Below are 25,574 nucleotides of genomic sequence, written 5' to 3' on the forward strand. Positions count from 1 at the left end.
GCAGGTGATGACCTGCATTGGTGGAGAGAGTTCCCACACTAAGGAAATGATGGGTTCAAGTTGAAAAACAGTTCAGAAGACACAGACAAGTGAAGCAGTTTGATACTACTATAATATAATGAATATAGTCTTTAAAAAAACTATATAATAGGGGCGGCTAGGTGGCGCAGTGGATAGAACACTAGCCCTGGATTTAGGAGGACCTGAGTTCAAATCCAGCCTCAGACACTTGACACTTGCTGGCTGTATGACCCTGGGCAAGTCACTTAACCCTCATTGCCCCGCAAAACAAACAAACAAAAAACTATAGAATAGAAGTTGTTTCATAAATAATCTTCTTTCTTATTCTTTGTATATTGAAATGTTGATATTGATATTATGTTTATATTAAGAAAAACATTTTAAAGTATTTTTTAAAAAGAAAAAAACTGACATATTATATTTTCCCATGTATTCTTCTGCACCTCCTTTATAGGAATATACTTGTACAATAAATAAAATCAAATTAAATTTTTAAAATTCCAAGTCTTCATTTCTTACAGCACAGTGGAATTCTATTACACTCATTTGTTTCAGTTGTATCTGACTCACTGTCATCCCATTTGGAGTTTTCTTGGCAAAAATGCTGGAGGGGTTTGCCATTTCCTTCTGCAGCTCATTTCACAGATGAGGAAACTGAGGCAAATAGCGTTAAGTGATTTGCCCAGGGTCACACCAAAATTTGTTCAGGCATTCCTCAGCTGATGAGCACCCTTTTAGTTTCATTCTTTAACACTACGAAAAGAGCTGTTATAAATACTTTTATACATACATGACCTTTTTCTTTTCTTTTTGAATCTCTACAGGACAGGCCTACTAGCAATATCACTGATTCAAAAGCTATGCACATTTTATTAAGTTATGGATCATACTCCCAAAGAACAGTGGTTCAATTCACAACCCTACCAACAATGCCTCTATGGTTTTACTTCCCCACAAATGCATACTAGATAATATTATTATATTTGCTATGTTCCCATTTTCTTCTTGACCCTCTTATGTCTGGTTACTACCAGTTGTTAATTTTCGTCCATCTGCCATGCATTCCCACTATTCTCAAATCAATAGCAAATACCATTTCCTGTCTTTTCAGATGAAGCAGGAGGGTACAGAGGAAATAGGCCTAGATTAGAAGTCTGAGGATGTGTGTTCAAATTTCAGACCCGGTACTTCCTACCCGTGTGACTTTGACCAATTTAATTTTCCAATCTCTCTGGGCTTCAATTTCCTTATGAGAAAAACAAGTGGTCTGGACAAAATGGCCTTTAACATCCTCTCTGACTCTAAATCTTTATGCAATCCTAAAACATTTTGTATTTGTTTCTTTTTTAATCACTATGATTTAGGTCAGTTTAATTGTTAAGTCATCTCATGCTTTCTGGAACTAATCAGGTTATAAATCTTAACTGAAGACTAACTGAAATAACTAGAGGGAGAGAGTTCTAAATGAATATATGTATAAAAGATACCAATATTTTATAGTTAAATTGTTCATTTTAGAAATATGAACAGGAATAAAAAGTCTGAGGACCCCATATGGAAGAACATTATGATCAGACATCTTATAAAGATTTTACTTCATCACTGAAGTCATCTACCTAAGGGGCAGCTAGGTGGCACAATGGATAGAACACTGGGCCCAGAGTAAGGAAAACTTATTTTCCTGAGTTCAAATCTAACCTCAGACACTTACTAGCTATATGACCATGGGCAAGTCACTTCACCCTATTTGCCTCAGTTTCTTCACCTGTAAAACAAGCCAGAGAAGGACATGGCAAACTACTCCCACATCTCTGCCAAGAAAACCCCAACTGCAGTCACAAAGAGTTGGGCATGACTGAAACAACATCATAACTTGTGTATAGCTCATGTTATTATCTTCCAGAATTGAAAGCTAACACTCAGAAAATCTGAGGCTGAAGGGAATAGAATCGATATTTTACAAATCTGAAAACAGGCAATGTAAGCTAGTCAAAGGCTACACTTAAAGGTCTCTAAGGAAACTGAATAATAGGGGGCAGCTAGATGGTACAGTGGATAAAGCACTGGCCCTGGATTCAGGAGGACCTGAGTTCAATTCCTGCTTCAGACACTTGACACTCACTAGCTGTGTGACCCTGAGCAAGCCACATAACTTTGCCTCACCAAAAACAAACAAATAAATAAATAAATAGAAGGGGGAAAAATAAACTGAATAATAATAATAATAGATTTAATAGTCTAGTTCAGAGGTATCAAAAATGCCTAGATTGATCCTTATGTGCACTTTAGTGGTCCCTATTCCTCTTTGAGTTTGACACCACTGCTCCTGTAATCAAACTGAAAAATTAGAATCCACAAATATTAAGTGCCTCCTATGTGTAAAGCGGTGTCCAAGGTACTAGTAGAAGATTCAAGGATTAATAAGGTATAGTTTTGCCCTCTATAAGTTTATACTCTACATGAGGAGATACAAAATATAGAAAAGTAGCATATTAGGGTTTGGAGCTGCAAGAGACCATAGAAATCCTTCAGGCTAATTTTTCTTACTTTTACAGATGAGGGCATTGATCTGACCAAGATTAGATAGAGAGTAAGCAGCAGAATAGGATTTTAAAACACGAAAAAGATAAAGTATATAATAGAGCTAATGGAGCTTTGAAAAGGGAAAGGACTCGGGGGCAGCTAAGGTGGCGCAGTGGATAGAGCACCTGCCCTGGAGTCAGGAGGACCTGAGTTCAAATTCGGCCTCAGACACTTAACACTTACTAGCTGTATGACCCTGGGCAAGTCACTTAACCCCAATTGCCTCACTTAAAAAAAAAAAAAGAAAAGGGAAAGGACTTTTTTTTTTTTTGGACACTGACAAGAGTTGAGGAAGAGTTTTGGAAGGCATTATAGAAGCAGCAAACAGGTTCTTGCAGGATGGATGAGTTCAATAAGTGAAAGAAGGCTGTGTGCAAGGAGGAAATAATAACATGGGTGAAAGGTAAATTAAATGTGGGACATGTTTGGGAACACTGATTAGTATGGTTTGGCTAGAACCTAAGACCAGGTAAAGAAGAATAGCATGTGAAGCAGTTTCAGAAGAATCTTCGTCCCGTTTCCTTATATATAGAGAAGTGGGGAATGTCATGGGGCGCAGAGCACCCCAGAATTTCTCTGGGGCACACCGAGGAATCTTCTCCTTGAGAAACTAAACCAGAGGACAGATAACGCCTAGAGGAACCAAATCGGACTGAGCTAGCTTGGGATTCCTACCCTTCATTCCGGTCTCCCTTCTCCCTTATCCTGGGGAGATAAGTTTGGGTGTGGCTTCGGCCTTTGTGTTCTGAGGAGGGATCCATAGCCACCCCTCACCCAATTCCTTTAGTCACTACCAGTGGGGGATGGTCCTCCACTGCTCACCCAATTCCCCCAGCTACCACCAGTGGGGGATGGTCCTCTCTCACTAAAGGAACTTTTCACGGGCAGATGGTCCACCCCCATCAGTCATCTATAAAAGTACCTTCCGGTCTCCTGTTCGAAGAGATTTGGTACCTCTGAGCCATGTGCTTTATGCCAAATCTCCCCATGAAAAGTCCAAGGATTTCTTTCATGGTTTCCCTCCCCCCACCCTTCCCTTCCCTTGCTCCTAAATAAACTATCACCTTATTCTAACTAAAAACAAAAAAAAAAAAAAGAAGAAGAATAGCATGAGGGGGCAGCTAGGTGGCGCAGTAGATAGAGCACAGGCCCTAGAGTCAGGAGGACCTGAGTTCAAATCCGACCTCAGACACTTAACACTTACTAGCTGTGTGACCCTGGGCAAGTCACTTAACCCCAATTGCCTCACTTAAAAAAAAAAAAAGAAAAAATAGCATGAGATGAAAAGTTGGGCTAGTACAAGATTATGGAGCTATGCCATGTTAAGGAGTTTGAACTTCCCTGGAAGTCACTAAGAAACTCCACTGACAAGTTTCTGACTGATAGACAGTAGTGTTGCAACTTGAAACAGGATAAGGTTCTAACACCAAATTGAAGGCAAAAATGCCTGTATAGTAAAAATTACCCTATCTTCAAAGCACATCTTCAAGGTGAACAGTTTGTTAGAACAACATAGGGAAAGGAAGCTGACAACCTGTATCATAATTTCAGGAAAAAGATTGGTTCTAAGGAATGGTCTATCAGGCTGAGAGGCAAGAAGTAGGCACCAGATGCCTCTCTTAGCAAGGAGTCCTCTTTTGACGTAGTGGCTAGAACACTAGGCCTGTAGTCAGAAGATCTGAATTCAAATCCTACCACAAATATATACTGGCAGTATGACTCTGGACAAATCACTTAACAGGGGGTTAAGTAACTTGCCTAAAGCCACACAGCTATTAAGCGTCAAGTGTCTGAGGCCGGATTTGAACTCAGGTCCTCCTAAATCCAGGGCCTTCGCTTTATCCACTGTGCCACCAAGCTGTCCCCAAGTCACTTAACTTTTAGATTGTCTGGCTCAATTTCCTCAATTGTAAAATGCAGATAAGAATAGCACCTTTAGGTTGTTGTGAGGAAAATGAGAGAGATAATATTTATAAAATGCTTAGCAATAGTGACTGTCATATAATAGGCATTTAATAAATTTATCCATCCATCCATCCTTCCTTCCTTCCCTCCCCCCTGAGAGAACAAGTACCATTATTATGGGTGTGTATATGGGAGAATGAGGGCCCTACTAATGCTTATTGAAGAGTATAGTCATTAAGTGGAATGGAAGGAATTACCCATAAATAACATTTATGTTATTTTCCTTTTCTAGGTAAATATGCTTGAATCTGTATATGAAGCAAATCAAATACAATCAATTCTGCACATAGAGAAGATTAATCTAGTATGCAGAATGGATTACAGTGATCACTCTGCTGTGGTCCCCAATGGAAAAGTATGTGGGGACAATTATGGGAAGTATTACAATAATCTAGGTTAGAGATAATGAGGGCCTAGATTAAAATGGTAGCTGTAGAACTTGGCGAATGACTGGAAGTAGAATAATGTGAAAGAAGAGGCAGGGATGCCAGAGAGGTTTCAAGTCTGGGTGGTCCCAGAAGTCCATACTTAAATGCTAGTAAGTATGATGGAGTGCAGTGTTGTCAAACTCAAACAGAAATGGGGGCAGCTGCATGTTTGACCCCTCTGATGTAGTGCACAGCTCAACTGGGATTCAAGATATCAATGCTTAAACTGCAATTTGAGAAGAATAATCTAGCAGGTCTAGGCCTTTTATTCCTGAGTTTTGAAAAGCGAAACAGGATCCTTCCCCCTTTAGGATTCTTTTATTCATTTTCCTCCCTTGTATTAGAATCTGATTTTAACAATCTGTCTCTATTTTCTTTCTAATTATCCTCTTACTAATCTGTTGTAATTTGTTTTGCATTTTTGGTTCCAAATACTTGCACAGCTGATATACAAAAATGAATCCAAGTTTATTTTGGGTACCTGGCACTGCAATCGCTGCAAAAGTTTCCACGTTATGTGGGCAATACATTTGGCAGGCAATTTCCATTGTAAAAATAAAGATATGGAAAATACCGTCTAAGACACAGACCTCAAAGTAGATTTTTAAGAAATCTAAATTATAACATATCATATATTTACTTTTTTATGAATACAACTAAATCATTACGTGAGAGCAATCTTTTAAAAAATATAGGGAACCCCAAATCCAGCATTTTATATCTGGAACTGACATATATTAAAATTCTCTTTGTATTTACAAAAGCAAGAGTTTATTATATGCCAGCCTCTGCTAAGCATAATTTCATGGGGGAAAACAAGATTGATTTTGTAGTACTTTGGGATGAACTTAGTTCCTTAGAGCCCTACTATTTAATTCAAGAACTGAGTATAAATAAAATGAAGGAGACAATTTTTGAAGTGTTTCTAGAGTATACTCAACTTGGTAAATGACTGCTATTGAGGCAACTAGGTGGCACAATGGATAGGGGGCCAAGCCTGGAGTCAGAAAGTCTCATCTTCCTGACTTCAAATGCAGCCTAGACACTTAAACTAGCTCTGTAACTTTAGGCAAGTTACTTAATCCTGTTGGCCTCAGTTTCCCCATCTGTAAAATAAACTGTAGGATTAAACGGCAACCCACTCTAGTTATCTTTGCCACGAAAACCCTAAATGGGGTCACAAAGAGTTAGACCCGACTGAAAAAACATTCAACAACAAATTAAGTTTGTTGGAAACAACATTTGGATTGAATTTCTAGAATACACTCAACTTGGCAAATGATACAAATGGCAATTGTGAGAGACAAACTAATCACTTTGACTGGTGGAAAATCCAAAGTAGAGAAATTGGAGCCTGGACAGTGAAACTTAGGGAGTATATAGTGAAAATAATCACTATATAATAATAATAATCATACCCCTTTCTAAGATACACTGTGTAAAGGAATTCAACTGAGCCACACAATGATCCTTTAACCAAAAGGGGAAAACAAGGTCTAATTAAAATTTCTCAGGTAGCCAGAAGGTATATGAGCATTAAGATTTGCTTTTGGGGCAGTGGTGCAGTGGATAGAGCACTGGCTCTGGAGTCAGGAGGACCTGAGTTCAAATCCAGCTTCAGACACCTGACACTTACTAGGTGTGTGACCCTGGGCAAGTCACTTAACCCCAATTGCCTCACAAAAAAAAAAAAAAATTGTTTCTGAGCCTTTGGAAAATGTTTCCATTCAAATCACCGAATGGCTCTATGAAAGTTTTAGAAGTGGTCATTATTACATACTCATACCTACTACTATAAGAATGCATTTTAAAAGGCTCTGAATCCATCACATGTTTCTTGGTAGTCAGTGCGATATCATGAATCCCAAAGAACAGATCACTAAAGAAAATGGAGATCACCTATCAATACGAGAAACTCTTACTTTGAACATGACCTCAGAATTCTGTCACACTATAGTACACTATCTCAAAGGATGACCAAATGCATTCAAACCTCACACTTTTATTTACTGATTTCCTACAGTGTGGACAATACTGCACTAGGTACAGGAAAGTCCAAAGTTAAGACAATCCCTGCCTCATACATGTAGGGCCAGACAGGAATCCAGATAACATTTTAGAATGTTAGTATATCAAAGAGGTTCAAAACAAAATACTTTGGGGAGTACAAAGGAGAAAGGGATTTTAAAGGGCATCCTCTGTTTTACATAATTGCAGATGGGTAACCTATATCTGATTGCTTACTGTCCCAGGGAGGGGAGAGGGAGGAGGGATAGAATTTGGAATTCAAAGCTTTAAATAAAAATGCTTATTATTTTAAAAAATGACATTCCCTTGCCCTCTCTTATCTTGAGAGATAATCTCAACTCTAAAATCTGCAATTCTAAAATCTGGTACTGCTTTTCTTTCAAGCTTTATGATCATGTACACTCCTTGTTCCAACTTACTTCTGGGATTCTTTTTCCCTGAAATGTCTTCCCTTCCCTATTCCCTTCCGACTCAGCTCCATCTATAAAGCCAAATGGAAATACCACCACCTCCACAAAGCAGGAAAGGCTTTGTGGAGGTGGTGGTTAAGGTGTTTTTTTTTCTTGTCTTCTCAATTGGTGGGGAATGTAAACATGAAAATAAAGTAAAATTGAATTAAAAACATTCTATCTTGTCTTGCACCTCTGTGTGCAAAGCACTGGGAAAGATGCCAAGTTTAAGGGTCAGTCTCTGACCTCTGGCCAAGGACATACATAGACAAGGACAATACATTGTGTATATATTCCCTTACCAGAGGTCACACAGCAGATATTTAATAAATGTTTATGGAACAGAAATAAAACAATCTGTTCTTTCTTACTTTCCTAACCAGAAAGAGAAGAAAAACTGTCAGGAGAAAAAGAAGCAGGGGACAGGCGAGCAGGCTAGCAAATTAGCATAGTGGAATTTTTTTAAATATAAATTTTCACTGAAGTGGAGAACAGAATACAAAGGGATAAATGGAAAATGGAAAGTAGAGGAAATTCTTTTTTTAAATGTGTGTGTGTTTGTGTATATGGGGGAAGGAGAAAGGGGGGGGGAGATGGGGACAGGAAGAAAGGGAAAGAGGGAGAGGAAGGGCAAGAGAAAGAGTTTTCTCTTTCTGGAATATGGGGAAGAGAGTCTAACAGTTTATGAAGATAGTTCCTCCATCCCCCCCTCCCTGCCCTACCCTCCAATAGCTGGAGAAGAAGAGCTGCCATCAACAAAAATAAATCCTTCACCTGGGGTTTGTAGAGTACCATTTATTTCTACACACCAACACTACTATTGTAGAGCTGGTTTGCTCTTAAACAAAACAAAACAAAAAAACCACACAAAAACCAAAACTCCAAATACCTGTGAGTGGTTATAAGGAAACTATTTTGCAAACTTTGAACTTTCTCTTCCCCTCTTCCTTCTACCACTCTTCCCTCACATTATGTTCCATGGAGTGGGGTTAGGGAAGGCGGTCAGGGAACTGTCTAAAAAAACTGACGTGCAACTGGAGATCCATTTAAATGATGGATAAGAGGGCAAGAAACTGTTTCTAAGTTAAGATGGAACCAAAAATTCTAACCAATGTAACCTGGAGGGAACAGTGTATTTGATTTTAAATTAAATGGATTTATCCTTAAGTGATGCCAGGAAATCTGTCTAGGGGCTCAGCAAGACTGACCTGGAAAACAAAATGTTTCTAATCACAGGTTTAAAAGGCATGTGTGTATATAGGGTGTTCCCAAAATCTTAGTGCAATAATAAGCTTTGATAGCTTAAAACTGCCCTAAGATGTCTAGAATACCTGTGTGTATGCATCCATGCATGTCATTGTCATGTGTGTATACACTCCCCCCATTAAAAAAACCACATCTCTTCATGTGAAGTATATAAGATCAGTTATGGACCCAATATTTTATTTCCCATACAAGTTCTTAGACTCAGTTTCCTTAGAAAATGAACTAGAAAATCTCTACGATCCCTCCCAGCCCCAAATCCTACGATAGTAAGGAAGACTCCCAAATCACTCTTGCTATCCTGGTGACTTCTGAGGTCTAGTCCTGGAATGACTCAGGATGTGACATGAGCACTGGACTGGGGATGGGGATGCCCGCTCTCTCCCTAACACCACCTGTCCTAATTTCTTCATCTCCAAGATGAGGCTTGAGGGTGGACAATAAAGTCTTCCAAGGTGGTCCCTTTGTAGCTCCAAGATTCAACTACTTTCCTAAATGTCCTGCTATTATCTTGAAGAGAAGAGGACTGAATTCTATCTACTCATTACGACAACAAAAACAAAGCCAACCTCACCCTCCCCTTCCAGTTCTGATTTCACTATTTCTGCTAATTTTCTCCCAGGCATATCAATCTAGAAGATCTCATTCAGCAATAAATCTATGAGCCTAAGATACTACAATATTTCTAATTGCAAGAATATAAGCAACATTATAGTGAGAATGGAAAGAAGGAATAGGGAGAAAAAAGAATTAATTAAATGCCTATTACATTCCAGGCATTGGGTTAAGCATTTTACAATTGCTCTTCCCAACAACACCTGGGAGCTAGATAACTAGACTTATTCTGCTTCACCCTATGGAATAAAACTGGAACCAAGGGGTGTGAGTTTTAGGTCACCAGATTTCCACTAAATATAATGAAACACAGTTTCCTCATATTACAGCTGTACCAAAATAGTCTCAAAGAATAATCTTAAAACGCCTCTTATTTGGTGAGAAGCTTGCACATTTAATGTAAAAATCAATCCAGTGGGGGCAGCTAAGGTGGCGCAGTGGATAAAGCACCTGCCCTGGATTCAGGAGGACCTGAATTCAAATCTGACCTCAGACACTTGACACTTACTAGCTGTGTGACCCTGGGCAAGTCACTTAACCCCGCAATAAAAATCAATCCAGTGTTTTCCAAACTACAACACTCGTCTTCAAAATAAGATGTTAAGCATCAGTTATACAATTGAGAATCTAAGATTCTTAGCACTGGAAAGATCTTAAGAGTTCATGCCATCCCACCAAGACCATGAATCTCCTGACGAGGGATTCTAGTCTCTCTCCTTGAAAATCCCCTCCTTTTGTCCCTTTTCATTTCACCCATCCCCAACAGTAACAACTGGGAAAATCAATTATGTTTTTGGAAAACTTGCTGGGGAATTTTTTTCTTAAAATGAGCTAAAATCTTCTCTCCTCTAACCCACTGGCCTTAGTTCTGTGCTCTGAGCAGAAGCAGAATAAATCCAATCCTTCTTTCCAAGGAAGCTTGCTTCTAAAATTAAGAGTTCTACATAAACCTTAGGCATGACCCCTTCAAAATACGCCGGATATTGCCAGCAGAAATATCTTATGACAATTGCTCCTTGTTGTATGAGGAAAAATTCTCTTTGACCATTCATGAGCATAAATTAAGTGAGATAATAGATACATTACATAAATGTTTTACCCTTGTGGAAGTAACATAGCTTATACTGTTTTATTAAATTATAAATTATTAAAGAACAAAAATAATGCCAACATATTCCTTTCCTAACAGAGAGACTTTTTGTCAGAGGTACTATGCTTGAAGTTATTCAGCACAGTAAGGAAGAATATGAGAAGTCTTAATAAACATGCTACCATTTCTCCTGCTAAGAGCACAATTATGGAAAAGAAGCTTCACCTTAGGTTAGGAAAGTAAGCTCCCTGTGAGCAGGAATTGTTTCTTTTTTTTGCATTTGTATTCCCAGCACTGACCACAGTGCCAGGCACACAGTAGGTACTTAAAAACCTGTGGATTGACCGGTTAAGTTAGATGTGGTTACAGTTCTATGGAATAGGAATTATTTGGGACAAAATGAATTCCCATAAAACTTATTTTTAAAAATTTCTTCACTGTTTCTCAAAATTTAGCAGCACAAAGAAATCAGAGTTCACAGATGACTAGCTTCCCAAAAGGGCATCTGCTAGTGACATCCTGTCGATAATGTAAATTTAGAATTTTGTTTAATCATAGTTACTAATGATATCAACATATGGTCAACAAGTACAATATAGGGCTCTGATTTTTTCCAGTGAACTTTATTTGGAAATTGAAACCCAGTGGGAAAACAACTTAGGTAGACAACAATTTTTAAATGTAAGAACTAACAATAATGTGGATTCTACAAGTGGGTCTATTAAAACCATAAATTTCTACAAGTCCCCTTCCCGAACCTTTCAAAGTGCTCCTGGGAAAGGTTTAATTCATTTTTAACCTTGTAAGGATTAATTATACCTTTTCTACAAAGGAAAAAATTAAAACAGAGAAATTAAGTGATTCATTTGAGGTCACAAAGCTAGCTGGTGACAGAGTTAGTATCAGAATACTTAAAAGTCTATTATTAATCTCTGTATTTCTCTGTAACTGCCATACAGAAAGGAAATTTCTGCTGTATTGGAACTGTGGTGTTAGCTGACCCTGGAATTCAATTCAACTCAACAAACATTTAAGTGTATATCTCGTGCAAGGCACGATGCTAGGTCCTAGCAAAAACAAAGACAAAATGAGTTACTACCCAGGAGCTGCAACGATTGGAATGACGCCACCTGCTAGTGACTTACTGTAGAAAAGCTCCGCCATGAGGTGAAGGTCTCTGAGGGCAAGACCATGCATCTTTTCTTTGGCGCCAGGAAGTGATGATTTGCTTGTGGGAGGAGGAAGGGGGAGCCTGGCGCTCTGACTCACGCTCTTTCCTGTGGACTTTGGTGGAGAAGAGAGCTACAAATACACTCTCCCTTTAACAGATAGAGGAATCTAGGCCTTTCTCTCTTTACAAAATTCCTATTTTCCTTAATAAATGCTTAAAGTCTAACTCTTGCTAAAGTTTATAATTTATTGGTGACCATTCATTAAAGATTTTAGACAGACTAGCTAGAATTTTAGTCCTTAACAGAGCCCATGTTCTTTTTGGGGGATGTTTTGAATTTGAAGTACCAGGAAGACATCCAGATAAAGACGTTCTGCCTATGGGATTGGAGTTCAGGAGGCAGATCAGGGCCAGATTTGAGAGCATTTGCCAGTGGGAAGCCTAGAGGTTACAAACTTTCTTCTTGACAATGGTATCAGAAGGAAAAAAACAACCTTTAATTAGTTTCTTTAGAAAATGAACTAGAGGGGGCAGCTAGATGGCGCAGTGGTTAAAGCACCGGCCCTGGATTCAGGAGTACCTGAGTTCAAATCCGGCCTCAGACACTTGACATTTACTAGCTGTGTGACCATGGGCAAGTCACTTAACCCCCATTGCCTAAAATAAAATAAAATAAAATAAAATGAACTAGAGGATCTCTAAGAATTAAAGTTAGTGAGAAATGAGGAACTCCCTGGTGTTTTCTTACCATAGCCCCTAACTTTCTTACTTCTGTTAAATACACCACCATTCTTCGGGTGACCTAGGTAAACAACCTAGGAATCATCCTCAACTCTTTACTCTCCCTCACATCCCAGGTCTAATTATATGCTAACCCTGGTCAATTCTATTTCTAGCTTCCTTCAAAGCTCAGCTCAAATGCTACTTCCTATATGAGGAATCTCCAGATTCTCCACCCCACCCCATCTCCAGGCCTGAACGGCCTTTTGTATTTATTTACGTCAATAATTGTTGGTCCCTTCAAAAGAAAGTAAACTCCAGGACAGAAGCTCTTTTGTCTTAGTATCCTAAGAGCAAAAAACAGCATGCCTGGCTACTACAGTGCAGCAGGTATTTAACATAGGCTTCTTGTTTAACTCATTAATTAAAGGAACCAAGTTTCAAAAAAATTATGCCAAGATGATGGAGGATCCTTTTACAACATGAAAAAAATACTTTCAGTAAACATAAACTCATCTATAAGATGAACTAAGAAATACTCTGAATTTTAATTTCATGATAGATGGTTCTAATCCCTTAAAAAGTTATTTATTAGGGTATAAAATGAAACATGGAAGAGGAAAAATGGATTTATCACACATATATTTTTATTGCAAATATAATGGCTATTTCCATTCTAAATATAAAAATTCCATGGAAAACAATGACTTAATTTATCCTGGAAAGGAGAACAGATGAGGGACACAATAACTACTTTCAAATTTTGAGGTTATGTGGAAGAGGTGCTGGGCATCTTTTATAAATCCAAAAGGAACCACCAGATGGAAATTAGAAAAGGCAGAATTCAGCTTATTAAATAGAATATCTGAACTATTACAGTATTCCTCACAAGGCAGTGAACTTTCAAATAGAAGCTGCTGATCATCTCTCAAGGATACGATAAATTGGAGGCCTGTATTTTCAATTGGAAGAGGGACTAGATGATCTGTACGACTAAGTTTCTTGTATGCCACGGAGGGGCTTTAACTAAACACAACTTAGGAAGAAAATGAAGCCCAATGAAAGAAGCTGGCCACTGCTTGCTCCAGTCTACCTCCCGTTTGACTCAAAGGATTATTTTCCCTTACAGACCCAGAGAATATAACAAAAATTGACTCAATTCTTCATTATTTTACAGATGATGACGCAATTACCTCCAAATTCTGCTTCCTGTCTTTTAAACATTCTATTAGCACCTTCAGAGAGTATTAAAAGAGCAAGAAAAGAAACTGAAAACTACAACCAGTTGTAATACACTGACATCTCTGAAAAACAGACCTTTGGATGATGTCTGAAAGTAAAATGAATGAATGAATGAATGAATGGAGGATTCGGGACACTTAAAGCATCTATGAGGCTTCTCTTCCTGATACTGATAACTTAAAAGTTTTATAGATGATTGTATTTTCTTCAAGTGACATATAGATGCAAAGAGAAAGGCCATAGGAGTCAAAGGAAAGAAAGCTCCCTGGTCTTCTTTAAGTCCCAACTAAAATCTCCTCTTTTACTGGAAGCCTTTCTCAACCCCTCTTAATTCTAGTGTCTTTCCTTTGCTAATTATTTCCTATATATTCTGTACATAGCTAGCTTTGTATATATTTGTTTGTATGTTGTCTCCCCCATTAGAGTGTAAGTAAGCTCCTTGAGGCCTAGTAGGCATTTAATAAATGGTTACTGATTTATGACTAAGTATTTAGATAGAAGGATACCTAAAAACATAGCATCTTTAAAAATTAAACATGATTTTTGTGTTCAGTCTTGTGCCTCATTTTTCTCATTAGCATAAAAATATAGTAAGTTAATTTCAGAGCTTTGAGTTCTCTTGAAGAAATTGGTAATAGTACTTCTAATAAATATTGATGATAAAAAGGTTAAGGAATGTTCTGTAGCAGCACATAGGGTTTTCTGAATGAACTCATCAGGTTCAGTTCTCTGATGATTTCACTGATGCAGAACTCGCTGGGAGGCAACACCACCACAGATTAACATTTACACAGTAACTTACAATTTTGGAGAGCTCTCTGGGGCACTGAAAGTTTAAGTGGCTCAGAGTCACAGGGTCAGCATGTGTCAAAAGTGGAATTTAAATCCAGGTCTTCCTGACTCCAAAGTCAGTTCTTTATCCACCAGGCCACACTGTCTCATTCCTTATGGTATGTAACCATAAAATATGATTATTCCCCCCAAATTCATCTTAGAAATCTCACAAGGTATAAAAGGAACAAATAAATTAGAGAGAAATTGATAACAATATTGAACTCTTCTGAAATGATCACAACAGAAAATTCTGGGTTTTACTGTTACAGTTAAAACAATTCAGAATAATTTAGGCAGACTACGTTGACGAAATGACACTTGACTACATATAATAAATTGTATTATTACAAGCCCTAAATATAATTATATGCACTAACTATTTGAACTAAATATGATATTCAAAAGAATACTGGATTGAAAGTCATTTTGAATCCTAATAACCTTAAATAACCCAAGACTGACTTTTCCATATCTTTCCTTTGGAGCTTCAAAGATGAAAGTAGTGGCGGCTATCAGCACAGAAGACTAAACCTAGTCTCAAATTCCTCAATATTCTCCATATCTCAGATCTAAAATTCTACCACCTTAAATTTCCATGGCATTTTAAGGTCTATGAAGCACTTTCCTACAACCAAATAGTTTTATGAAAATTATTTCACAAAGGAGGAATCTAAGGGTAAGAGAAAGTCACCGAGGCCATATAGTATTGGAGGTGAAATTCAAACCCAGGTCTTCCAACATTTTAAGACCAACATTATCTTTCCTAAGACTAACTACAAATCTAGCTAAAGCCATATTTACATCTGCCTCGGCAAAACTGACATGACATATCAATAGATGAGGACTTCATTTAAGAAGACCTAAAGTATACCACATCAGCCATGAATTTAGGATGATAGAAAAACCACCTGAATGAACAGTTCTCATGATCACTATTTTCCTTTCTATGAGTAAAGGCCAAATGTATTGGATTTTGCAAGAAAGAGAGATACACGTTTGACACATTGTAAAAAAGATGTGATGGAATGATACAGGCACAGCTGTAGATTTTTTTGATGTGGTAATTTTACTTCAGGAGCCTCTTGACTTCTGATTTGAGAAGACAGGAACATGTGCATTGGTCCAAAACATACTCAAGTGTCAAATTACATATGACTATAAACTCACGAAACTCTCTGAACTGACAAAAATCATGTTCTTTCATCGTGATCTGTATAATTTTTCACAGGGATATTGAAAATAAGCTAACTGGAAAGATAACAACTTGTCATTCAACAGAGACCTTAAAAAAATCTAAAGAAAAAGTAAAGGCCTTTCACTTTTGGAAAATAATTCAATTCTACATTTTGTCCTAATGAGCACGTAACACTTACCTAATGTGTCTTTAAGATTTTTAACCAGGGAGCCTTTCTTCAAACTGTTCTTTCTCTCCACATAATTAGATGGCACATATCCTGTTTTGTTGGCTGCATTCCTTACCCTCCACCAAGTTTTGGAATCATCTAGCAGCCACAGACGCTCATTCTTCTTGATGTCAAGTTCTTGATCCTGCTGTGCAGTGTAATCCCACTTTGCTATAACAATAACTTCTTCTGTCATCTTTCATGGAGTCCTTCTGCCAGCAAAACATTGGAGATGCCCATTAGACAACTACCCAAAACAACTCGCCCCACCTTGAAAGCTTATGCCTTTTGTTACAGCTCTATAACTCATTTTCTCCCATTTTTATGGCTAAATATTTGAAACTTGACAGTGATATTTATTAAACTAGTGCTTTTAAAAACAATGTGAAATGTTACCTTTTAAAATAAATCCCACACAACAAATGGTTTGTTTTTAACTTGGAACAATATATGTTGTTCTGCATAAGGATTTAAGATGCTGATTTCCAATTAATTTTAAACAAACATAATTCACTTATGAGTTAATGCTTCACCTTCTTAGGTTTAATACTTTGGAGTTCTATTTCCTTTATTTCTATACAAAATGCTTTTTTGGGGCAGCTAGGTGGTGCAGTGGATAGAGCACCGGCCCTGGAGTCAGGAGTACCTGAGTTCAAATCTGGCCTCAGAACATTGACAGGTACTAGCTGTGTGACCCTGGGCAAGTCACTTAACCCCAATTGCCTCACCAAAAAAATAAAAAAAAAATAAAAAAAATAGCCAAAATGCTTTTTTATTTACTATACGGACTGAATACATTTCCAAACTACTGATTTAAAAGTTAGAACAAATGTCACAAGTCTACTTGAGCAAATCTTGCAAATAAACATTACATAAGAGTAGGAAACTTATTCCTGGTACCTTAAAAATAATATTTATTACTCTATTACCTGCTTACCACTTGGATATAGGGTAAGTGGTATGCTATTAACAGTAAAATGAACTAAGAAATTCTCTAAGTGAACAGGAGGTTTCTAGTCATAAGAGCCATCAACGAAGGAATCATAGAATAGTATTTGATTAGGTTTCCTTGTTTCACCAATTGACAATAGAAATGTACAGTGAAGAGATTTTGAAAATGAATTTTCAAGGCTGTGCTGGTAAATGTTTAACATTCAGATCTTAACTTTTAAAATTTAATTTACATTGTTAATGTTTCTTTATCAACTTCTTAAATGTAGACAAATCAACAAAATAATCATTCAAGCCCTGTTTTGTACTTGTTTGTGTATTTTTGAGGTGTAAATACTAACACTGAAAATTTAACAATCAGCTTACGAGAACAAGCCTGTAGAAACTGACTCCAACACAAATATCTATATAAATACACCCTTATAGATAGCTTAAATAAATCATGAATTCTTCAGAAGTATTTTTTTTAAGTTTGCAAATAACATGACATTTTATAGGCATTTAAATTATTATATAAATAGAATACCCATCTTTTCCATTCCAGGGTATCTATCAAAACCTTTTGTAAAGAAAAAAAAATGTTTAATAAAAATTTAGAGGGGGGAATTAAAGAATCTCCTTATTGTAAAATATAATAAACTCATGTTAAGAGTAGAGATAGTTTATTTCCAGAATTTTGAAATTATGAATTTATGTGCCACTCTAGGACATATCTCTGTGTTTAGAAGCTACAGAAAAGTAGATTTACAAAAGAGGGACTGAAATAAGACCAAAAAATATATGCCATGAAAATTGAAAGCTAATTTATTGATATTTTCAATACAGTTTTTGATATGTTCTTATCACTTCATAAGACCAGTCAACTAATAAATACTTTTTGAGTTTCTACTATCTGAAAGTCATAAGGATCCTAAGATTATAGATTTAGAACTGTAGGGAACCTCAAAGGCCCTCTACCTTGTCATTTAACAGGTGAGAAAACTGAGGCCTTGAGAGGCTCAGTAACTCAACCAAGATGATGCAGATATTAAGTATCAGAGACAGGACTTGAACCTAGGCCTTCTGAGTCCTCAGCCAGTGTACTAGCCACTACAATATGTTGCTTCTCCTCTAAGGTATTGTAAAAGAATTAGATTTCTTTTAAAAAGGAACGGCACATAGTGGGCAGCTAGGTGGTGCAGTGGATAAAGCACCAGCCCTGGATTCAGGAGTACCTGAGTTCAAATCTGGCCTCAGACACTTGACACATACTAGCTGTGTGACCCTGGGCAAGTCACAAAAACAAAAAACAAAACAAACAAAAACAAAAAGGAATGGCACAATCTCTGCCACCATGAAGTGAAAAGTCTTGGTTGGATGGGAAGTCTGAAAGTCATCCAGTCTGTAGCAGAGAATTTCTGTTAGGAAGAATGGAAGACAAAGCTGGCTCCAGATTATAGAGGGTTGAGAAAGCAGGTTAAACACATTGGACTATACTAGTGTAGGCAACAGAGAGCCACTGAAGGTCTTTAAGCAAGGGAACAAAAAACAAAAAGAAAAACCAAAGCAGTATAGAGTTTCAGCAAGGTCAATCTGGTGGGAGTGTGCAGGACGGCCCGGAGAAAGACTTTCCCTTATAATGTCTTCCTCATAGAATTGATTTAGGTTTCCAATAATGGAACAGCAACAACAGTGTTCGAATAGAACACAAGAGAGGGCATTTTACACTATCCATCGAAACTTGTACTCTGTTCACCATCTATGCCTTAAGTCCAGACCAGAATCAGAGGTCAGTTTCAAAGAAAAATGCTCATTAGATAACTACTCTCTCCTCCCAACTTGAGAAATTGATAGACACTTAATTTCTGTTCTCATTAACTATATTTAATTAATTTTATCACCTAAGGCAACAATAGCCATTTATCATGTTTTGGGGGATGGTAAATGACTAAGCCTTAAAGAAAATGTGAAGACACATATTTGATCCTGAAAAGGGATAAAAATTCTGATTCATGGTATATCATTTATTCCTTGTTAAGAGAACTGTGCTAACAATTAAGCTGATGATTGTAATTGTTACTTGAAAACCTCCCCCCCCACAAAACAAACAAAAAAAACAACAACAACAAAAAAACAAAACAGACCAAAACCCTCTCCTATTAATGCAGAAACCTTTTTATTTTTTTAAAGAGGTCAGATTCTTTCATTTCAGTCATAAATTAGTCTAAGGATCACTGAATGTTAGAGATCATTTTGCCATCCTCCCCTTCTTGTAAAATACAAGAAAAGTGACTGGTGGTATACTCCCACCCCAAGTCATGCACTGAATCATCAGCAAAACAATCTAAAAATCTGGTGCTCTTTTAACTATACCTTTCTGGCAGGTAAAATTATAGATATTGATTAAAATACTAAGAAGTATTTGAAGAGAGAAGGGAGCACAGAAAAGGGGGATGTAGACAAAAACAAACATAATCTACTATGGAACCTACTTCAGAAATGTAACTATCATTTTATATACAAAAGATACATTCCTTTCATGTTAAGTACATAAAAAACTTGCTAAAATCCAATCACAATCAACAAGAATCAAAAAAATTCACAAAACATGAAAAACTTAAGACTTTTATAAAGCAGTTCTTCAATACAAGTAATCACATCCCAATTTGTTTCATAATGCCTAATTTTGTCCTAAAAAGCACAGCATACTTATTATTCAGACAACGAAACAACCTTAAATCTGGATAGCACTATCTCCTTTTAAAGGTCCTTTTACATACATTCTTTGATACATAAGGTAACAAAGAAAGCTGGGGAGGGCAAGTATTCACTAGCATCATTTTACAGGTGAAGCCCAGAGATGTTGACTTTCCCAAGGTCACTCAGCTATTAAACTCCACTCTCTATTTAGACGTAGAAGGGTGTCAACTGCCACAAACTAGCTGGTGAAATAGGCCAGCTAGGTGGTGAAGTGGATAGAGCTTGGGGACTTAAGAGTCAGGAAGACTCATTTTTCTGACTTCAAATCTGGCCTCTGACATTTACTAGTCGTGTAACTCTGGGCAAGTCTCTTAACCCTGTTTGTCTCAGTTTCTACACCTGTATAACGAGCTAGAGAAGGAAATGGCCCACTCCAGTATATTTGCCAAAAACAAACAAAACCAAACCCCCAAATGGAGTCACAAAGAATCAGACAGAACTGAAATAACTAAACAAGTTGGTGAACTATGATGATTGTGATTAATGTCCCAGTCCCTCCCTAAGGCATGGCCCCCTCTAAGAACTTTTAGTTTACTTGAAAGTCTGAGAGTAATAAAGATTAGTGGGACCAGGCTAAGATGTAACTAGTTGAGGAAAAGGGTGAAAGGGTTGGATGTCTCCATTCTATTCATTTCTCCTTTCTCTACCACCACTGTACAGAGTTTTGTTGGCTAGAAACATGGAGAATCAATTCATCTTCCTAATGAATATTTATCCCAAGTCAACAGTAATGATTTTATTGGTATTTTATTGGTCAATAAAATGCTAAAAATTAAATGTACGTTTTATCTTCTTTGATTCTAATTTTGATCTTCAGAAAAATCTATGTTTGTAGTTTATTCATTTATGCATGCATGTTAGTTTACAAACACGCATGTTTAAGATTCAAATAACTATAATAATAATTGACAATGGCAACATAACTTCTATTACCTCCTTTGCTCTTCTAGGCTAATGGTTCTTAAAATTACTGGTCTCAGAACTTCTTTAACCTTTTAAAAGTTATTGAGGACCCCAAAGAGCTTTGTTTATGTGGATAATATCTACTGGCATTTAGAAATGAAAACATGTTTGTGTTATTATGAAAAGAGTTTTGATCTCTTGGCTCTTTTGAAAACTGTCTCAGGGACTCCCAGATTCCTTAGTCCACACAATGCTCTGTAAGATACACAAATTGTATAATAAAATACTTTAAGGATGCATGATTTTATCAGCAAGGGTACTTCAATCATTCAGATCGCAATCCCTTTAAATCTTAGTTGAGTTTTCTTGAGTTGTTGTGGCTGATAAATTCACCTATGGACAGGCTGATGACATGCTTCTTAGAATTTTGGTTGTCTGGTCCTTAAGATGAGACAGTTCACTGCCAGGTTCAATCCCCAATTCTTTCCAGTTTTGACAGGACCTGTGGGAACTTGAGTTCTACTGGTACAATCTAGTTTGAGAACCAAAGGTTAACTTCTGTAACAAAATGAGTCAAGAAAGTAGGATCTCAGCAGAGGACAACAATAATTAACATATATATATATATATATATATATATATATATATATATATATAAACAGTGATAGTTTTTATGTGTACATGAATAATAAACCTGCAATTTCATACACAAAAAAAGAATTAGCTTAAGTGTAAAATGTGGTAAAGAGGGGGAAACTAGGTGGTGCAATGGATAGAGCACTGGCCCTGGATTTGGGAGGACCTGAGTTCAAATCCAGCCTCAGATACTTGACACTTACTAGCTGTGTGACCCCGGGAAAGTCACTTAACCTTCGTTGCCGCCCCCCCAAAAGTAGATGCTATGGTTAGATTATGTGGAAACAGGAAGGAGAAATGTGGTATAGAAAGGGAAGGATTAAACTAGGAGAATAAGGGAAAAAAATTCTCATCTTTATCTTCAACACTGTCAAAGTTCCACATAGTTTAAGTTGGAGAGAATTCTATGTTATTTTCTTAGACATATAGGAATAAAAAGGAAAGATGTCAAAATAGAGCTATTTACTCAAGCATCAATTTGGGGCACATATTCATTAGAATCATTTTTGTAAAGAGTTACAAGGCATAATTTATATATGTTTTCCTTCTAAAATGCTGTAATTTCTTCCTGTATATTCAGAAACATTTTAAAATTATACCCCTGCACTAAGGTACAAGAAGTCAGTCTCTGTATCAACAAACAATTCCAACAACAAGTTCAGTGTAGTTTTTAACTTATATTGTTAAGCATATAAGCACTGTTCAGATACCTACTAATTTTGTTCAGAGTTGGCAAAAACCTACATGTCTTACTAGAAACAGAAATACCATTTGATAACCTTCTACCATAGTACTACTATGGTAGAGGATGTAATCTGGAAAAGTTCCCCCCATGAAAAAGGTCTTCCATATGATTTTCTAGAAATCAATGCAATAAATGTACAACAGAAATCAAAGCTTTATTCCTCTCTAAAAAACAATCTAACATCCTACCCACAATAGCAGAATATGAGGCCAACAGTACTGGATGTAGCCTACTCTTCTTAAAAATCTCATTTTAGCAAGAGGTAAAAGTTAATTTGCAAAATTATGTTATACAAGTATGCAGATGAAAGTAAAATGAAATTCATCCTCTTGGTAGTGAATAAGCAAGGAAAAGCAAGCCAAAGAAAACGGGAGGCATATCAGGATGACCCTGCTCTTTCCTAGTTTTATTCCCACAGCTACTTCTGTTTCTGTTTTCAGTTCAGTCCTTCATTAAGGAATTTTTGGAAGGTTTTCTCCCCTTGTGTATATATAAGAATATATAGATTAGATCAATTTCTTTAAATTTCTATGGACTTCACTGGAGGAATTCTAGTGTTTTAAGATACATATAATTAGCACATCTGTGAATAAAAGCATTTGGAGACCCTTAATATCAGTAAGGAACCTTTTGTTTGGGCTCTGCCCAGAGCAGAGCATTTTCCATGACAAGAGGAGACAACATCATCTGTTTACAAAATATTCAGTGGCACACCAGCACAAAATTATTTTTGTGGTCAAATCTATTAGTGTCCTAAAATTTGTATGTGTACAGGAGACATTTTATTTGAGGAGAGCTTTCAAATATGTATTTTGTTCCACTGATTCCTATGACAATAACGGCTGACAATTACAAAGGGCTGGAAGGGTTTGCAAAGCACTTTCTTGGGCAACTTCTTCTTCTTTTCTTTTTTTAAAGTGAGACAATTGGGGTTAAGTGACTTGCCCAGGGTCACACAGCTAATAAGTGTTAAGTGTCTGAGGCCAGATTTGAACTCAGGTACTCCTGAACCCAGGGCCGGTGCTCTATCCACTGTGCCACCTAGCTGCCCCACTTGGGCAACTTCTAATTCAGAGCAATTCTGTGAGGCAATGTCTACAGCTACTATTGTCACCAGTTACAGAAGACAAAATTGAAACTCAGAGATACCATGTGACTTGCTGGTGGTCATTCAGATAGTTAAGTATCTTCATAAGAAGTGAACTTAGGTCTCTCTGGATAGCAAGTCCAACCCTCTTTCCATGAGGCCACATTGCCTCTCTTTTGTTTTTTTGTTTGTTTGTTTGGTTTTTGGTGGGGCAATGAGGGTTAAGTGACTTGCCATGGGTTACACATCTAGTAAGTGTTGTTTTTTAAAAAATAAAAACCAAGATATTAAAATATATTTTCTACAGCTCTTAGTAAACTCTGTCTGCAAAGACACACTGTTCTTTTAAAGAACATAGTGTATTTGTTGACTATGAAGAAAATGATAACCAACAAAAATCTGTTCTTTTCTTATATCTTAATCCAAGCGTCTCAATTTAGGAGGCAAGCATGCACATGGCCTGGTTGTTGCCTATGTTTTTTCATTGTCTTTTTCAGGTTATTTTTTTGTAAACACATAATATATTTTCCATTTTGTGGAAAATTTTCTTGAGATGAGAAACCTAGAAAATGTTTCCTTCAGTACCTTAAAAATGGCACTACTTCTAATACACTTCTCTCTATATTTATGTGTATTAAAATATTCTGTACATATTTCTTCTGCATATAATTCAGTCTGGTCCAGATACTCTTTCCAATTCATTTTCCTAAATCCCTATTGCTGCTTCCTCACATAGTACACTGGGTGCTAAGGCTATAGACTTCCAAAATGGTGGTCCCATTATTGCTGCCTACAAAAATAAATCATAGTAAAAATGTCAGTAGATCTCTTCATTTCACTTTTTTTGTTGTCTTCAGTTTAACCCAAAAGTGCTTTAAGGGTAATCTAGTTTAGCAGGATCTTAATCTAAACTCTTGAAACTCTACCTGTTTTTCACCACTTTTCAGGCAATACTGCTTGTAATCTTTCATCATCTTTCTCCACAATATTTCCCAAATGAGCTTATATGCTAAACCAGGGTTGTCCTTCACCAAGTCGCTTTACTTAGAAAAGAGATTAAATGATTGCTGCCTGAAGTGGCTTCTGGCCTCTTTTGTTCTCCCTGTACTGGTGAATTTTGAAAAAGCTGACCTTTTCTGAAAAGGGTTATACATGACTAATATGGAAATATGTTTTACATGACTGCACATATATAATCTATTTTAAATTGCTTCTAAGCTTAGGGAGGTGATGAGAGAAAATTTGGAACTCAAATTTTTTTTAAATGTTAAAAAGGGATATAATAATATCTTTTTTTCCCCATTTTTCAGTCAGTGACATATGTAAACAAATCAGCAACACAATGACCAATCACAATTCCAGATGACTCATGATGAAACAAGCTACCCACCTCCTGTCCTTACAGAAAGGTAACAGATTCCAGGTACATACTGAAATAAAGAAACAGACACACAGACACACAGTCAACTTAGTGATACATTTAAACAGAAACCACTCTGTTTTTCACTGATTGGCCAATAACAGGTCCCAGCCCAAGCCTTACTAACTCATTGTTTGAGTTTTGATGCCTCAGAGTAAGTGTAAATTAGCAGTTTTTTTTTCTGTTCTGTTCGGGCCAGACACTCTGAGGGTCTTCCCCTCCCAGACAACTCTTTTATAAGGACAAAATAGGCCATTTTTTGCCTCAATCCTTACCTAGCCTTCAATTACTGAATGGGTGTTTCCTCTGGCAAACAGAGACCTGGGAAAGACCTAACTTAAAGAGGGCACAGTTACCTACTTCATCCAGGGCCATCCCTGGTCATGGAGATGTTATGTTGTTTTGCCACAGGACTCCAATGACTCTGGAGGAGAAAGTAAGGCCAATGACTTTGCACAGCTCTGCCTCACTTAAATCGAACTCACTTGCAAGTCAAAACATCACCTGCCTGATGTTATTGGTCCTCTTGGAGAATGAAGGACCAACAATAACAACAACTCAGGAAATTGTTTTCCTTAACCACACACATTAGCTATAAAGGTTTTGTTTTCCTTTCTTTTTCTACAGGACGTAGGAAAGGTAGGAGGAAAAGAATTGAAAAAAAAAATTAATTAAAAAACAAAACAAACAGATCAGGTTAGAGTTACTGTAACCACAAAGTATCTGTTGTTTTTTAATCTTTTAAAAATACTTAGAGGACAGCTAGGTGGCGCAGTGGATAAAGCACCGGTCCTGAATTCAGGAGGCCCTGATTTCAAATCCAGCCTCAGACACTTGTCACTTACTAGCTGTGTGACCCTGGGCAAGTCACTTAACCCTCATTGCCCAGCCAAAAAAAAAGAAAAAGAAAAAAAAAGAATTAGAGATTTCTACAACACCTAAGTCAATAATGCAACCTTTCTTTGAAAAAAATTCATAAATAAGTCTACATAGATTATGGCCACTATGTCATGCTCAATTTTTGTCAGTTTTCTAATAGAGGGTGGGCCAAAAGTCATGATGTTTTAATAACTTTTTGAAAATCATTTTTTCTTCATTTTTCACCATTTACAAGATTTGATTTTTCACATGTAATGTAAATTCATTTCCTCTCTCTCTTTCTCTGTGTGTATGTGTGTATATATATGTATACATACATATATATACATACATACATACATACATACATATATACATATATATATATTATGATGCTATGGTAGTATAACTTAAAAACAAAAA

At 36.9% G+C, this 25,574-nt stretch overlaps 1 protein-coding gene across 6 annotated transcripts in view; it reads right to left on the minus strand.

Moving 5' to 3' along the window:
• NCK2 (NCK adaptor protein 2) overlaps positions 1–25,574 on the minus strand; it is a 194,728-nt gene that overhangs the window by 41,277 nt on the left and 127,877 nt on the right. For 5 of the 6 annotated variants that reach the window (XM_043998285.1, XM_043998280.1, XM_043998283.1 and 2 more), the window contains one exon: positions 15,783–16,024. In XM_043998285.1, the coding sequence (XP_043854220.1) occupies positions 15,783–16,008 (226 nt within the window). In that variant the 5' untranslated portion in view covers positions 16,009–16,024. Of the gene's footprint in view, positions 1–15,782; positions 16,025–24,263; positions 24,304–25,574 lie in introns of all 6 variants that reach the window. The other variant, XM_043998284.1, reaches the window with a different exon arrangement.

Source organism: Dromiciops gliroides, chromosome 3 (genome assembly GCF_019393635.1).
Source record: "Dromiciops gliroides isolate mDroGli1 chromosome 3, mDroGli1.pri, whole genome shotgun sequence".
NCBI classification, from domain to species: domain Eukaryota; kingdom Metazoa; phylum Chordata; class Mammalia; order Microbiotheria; family Microbiotheriidae; genus Dromiciops; species Dromiciops gliroides.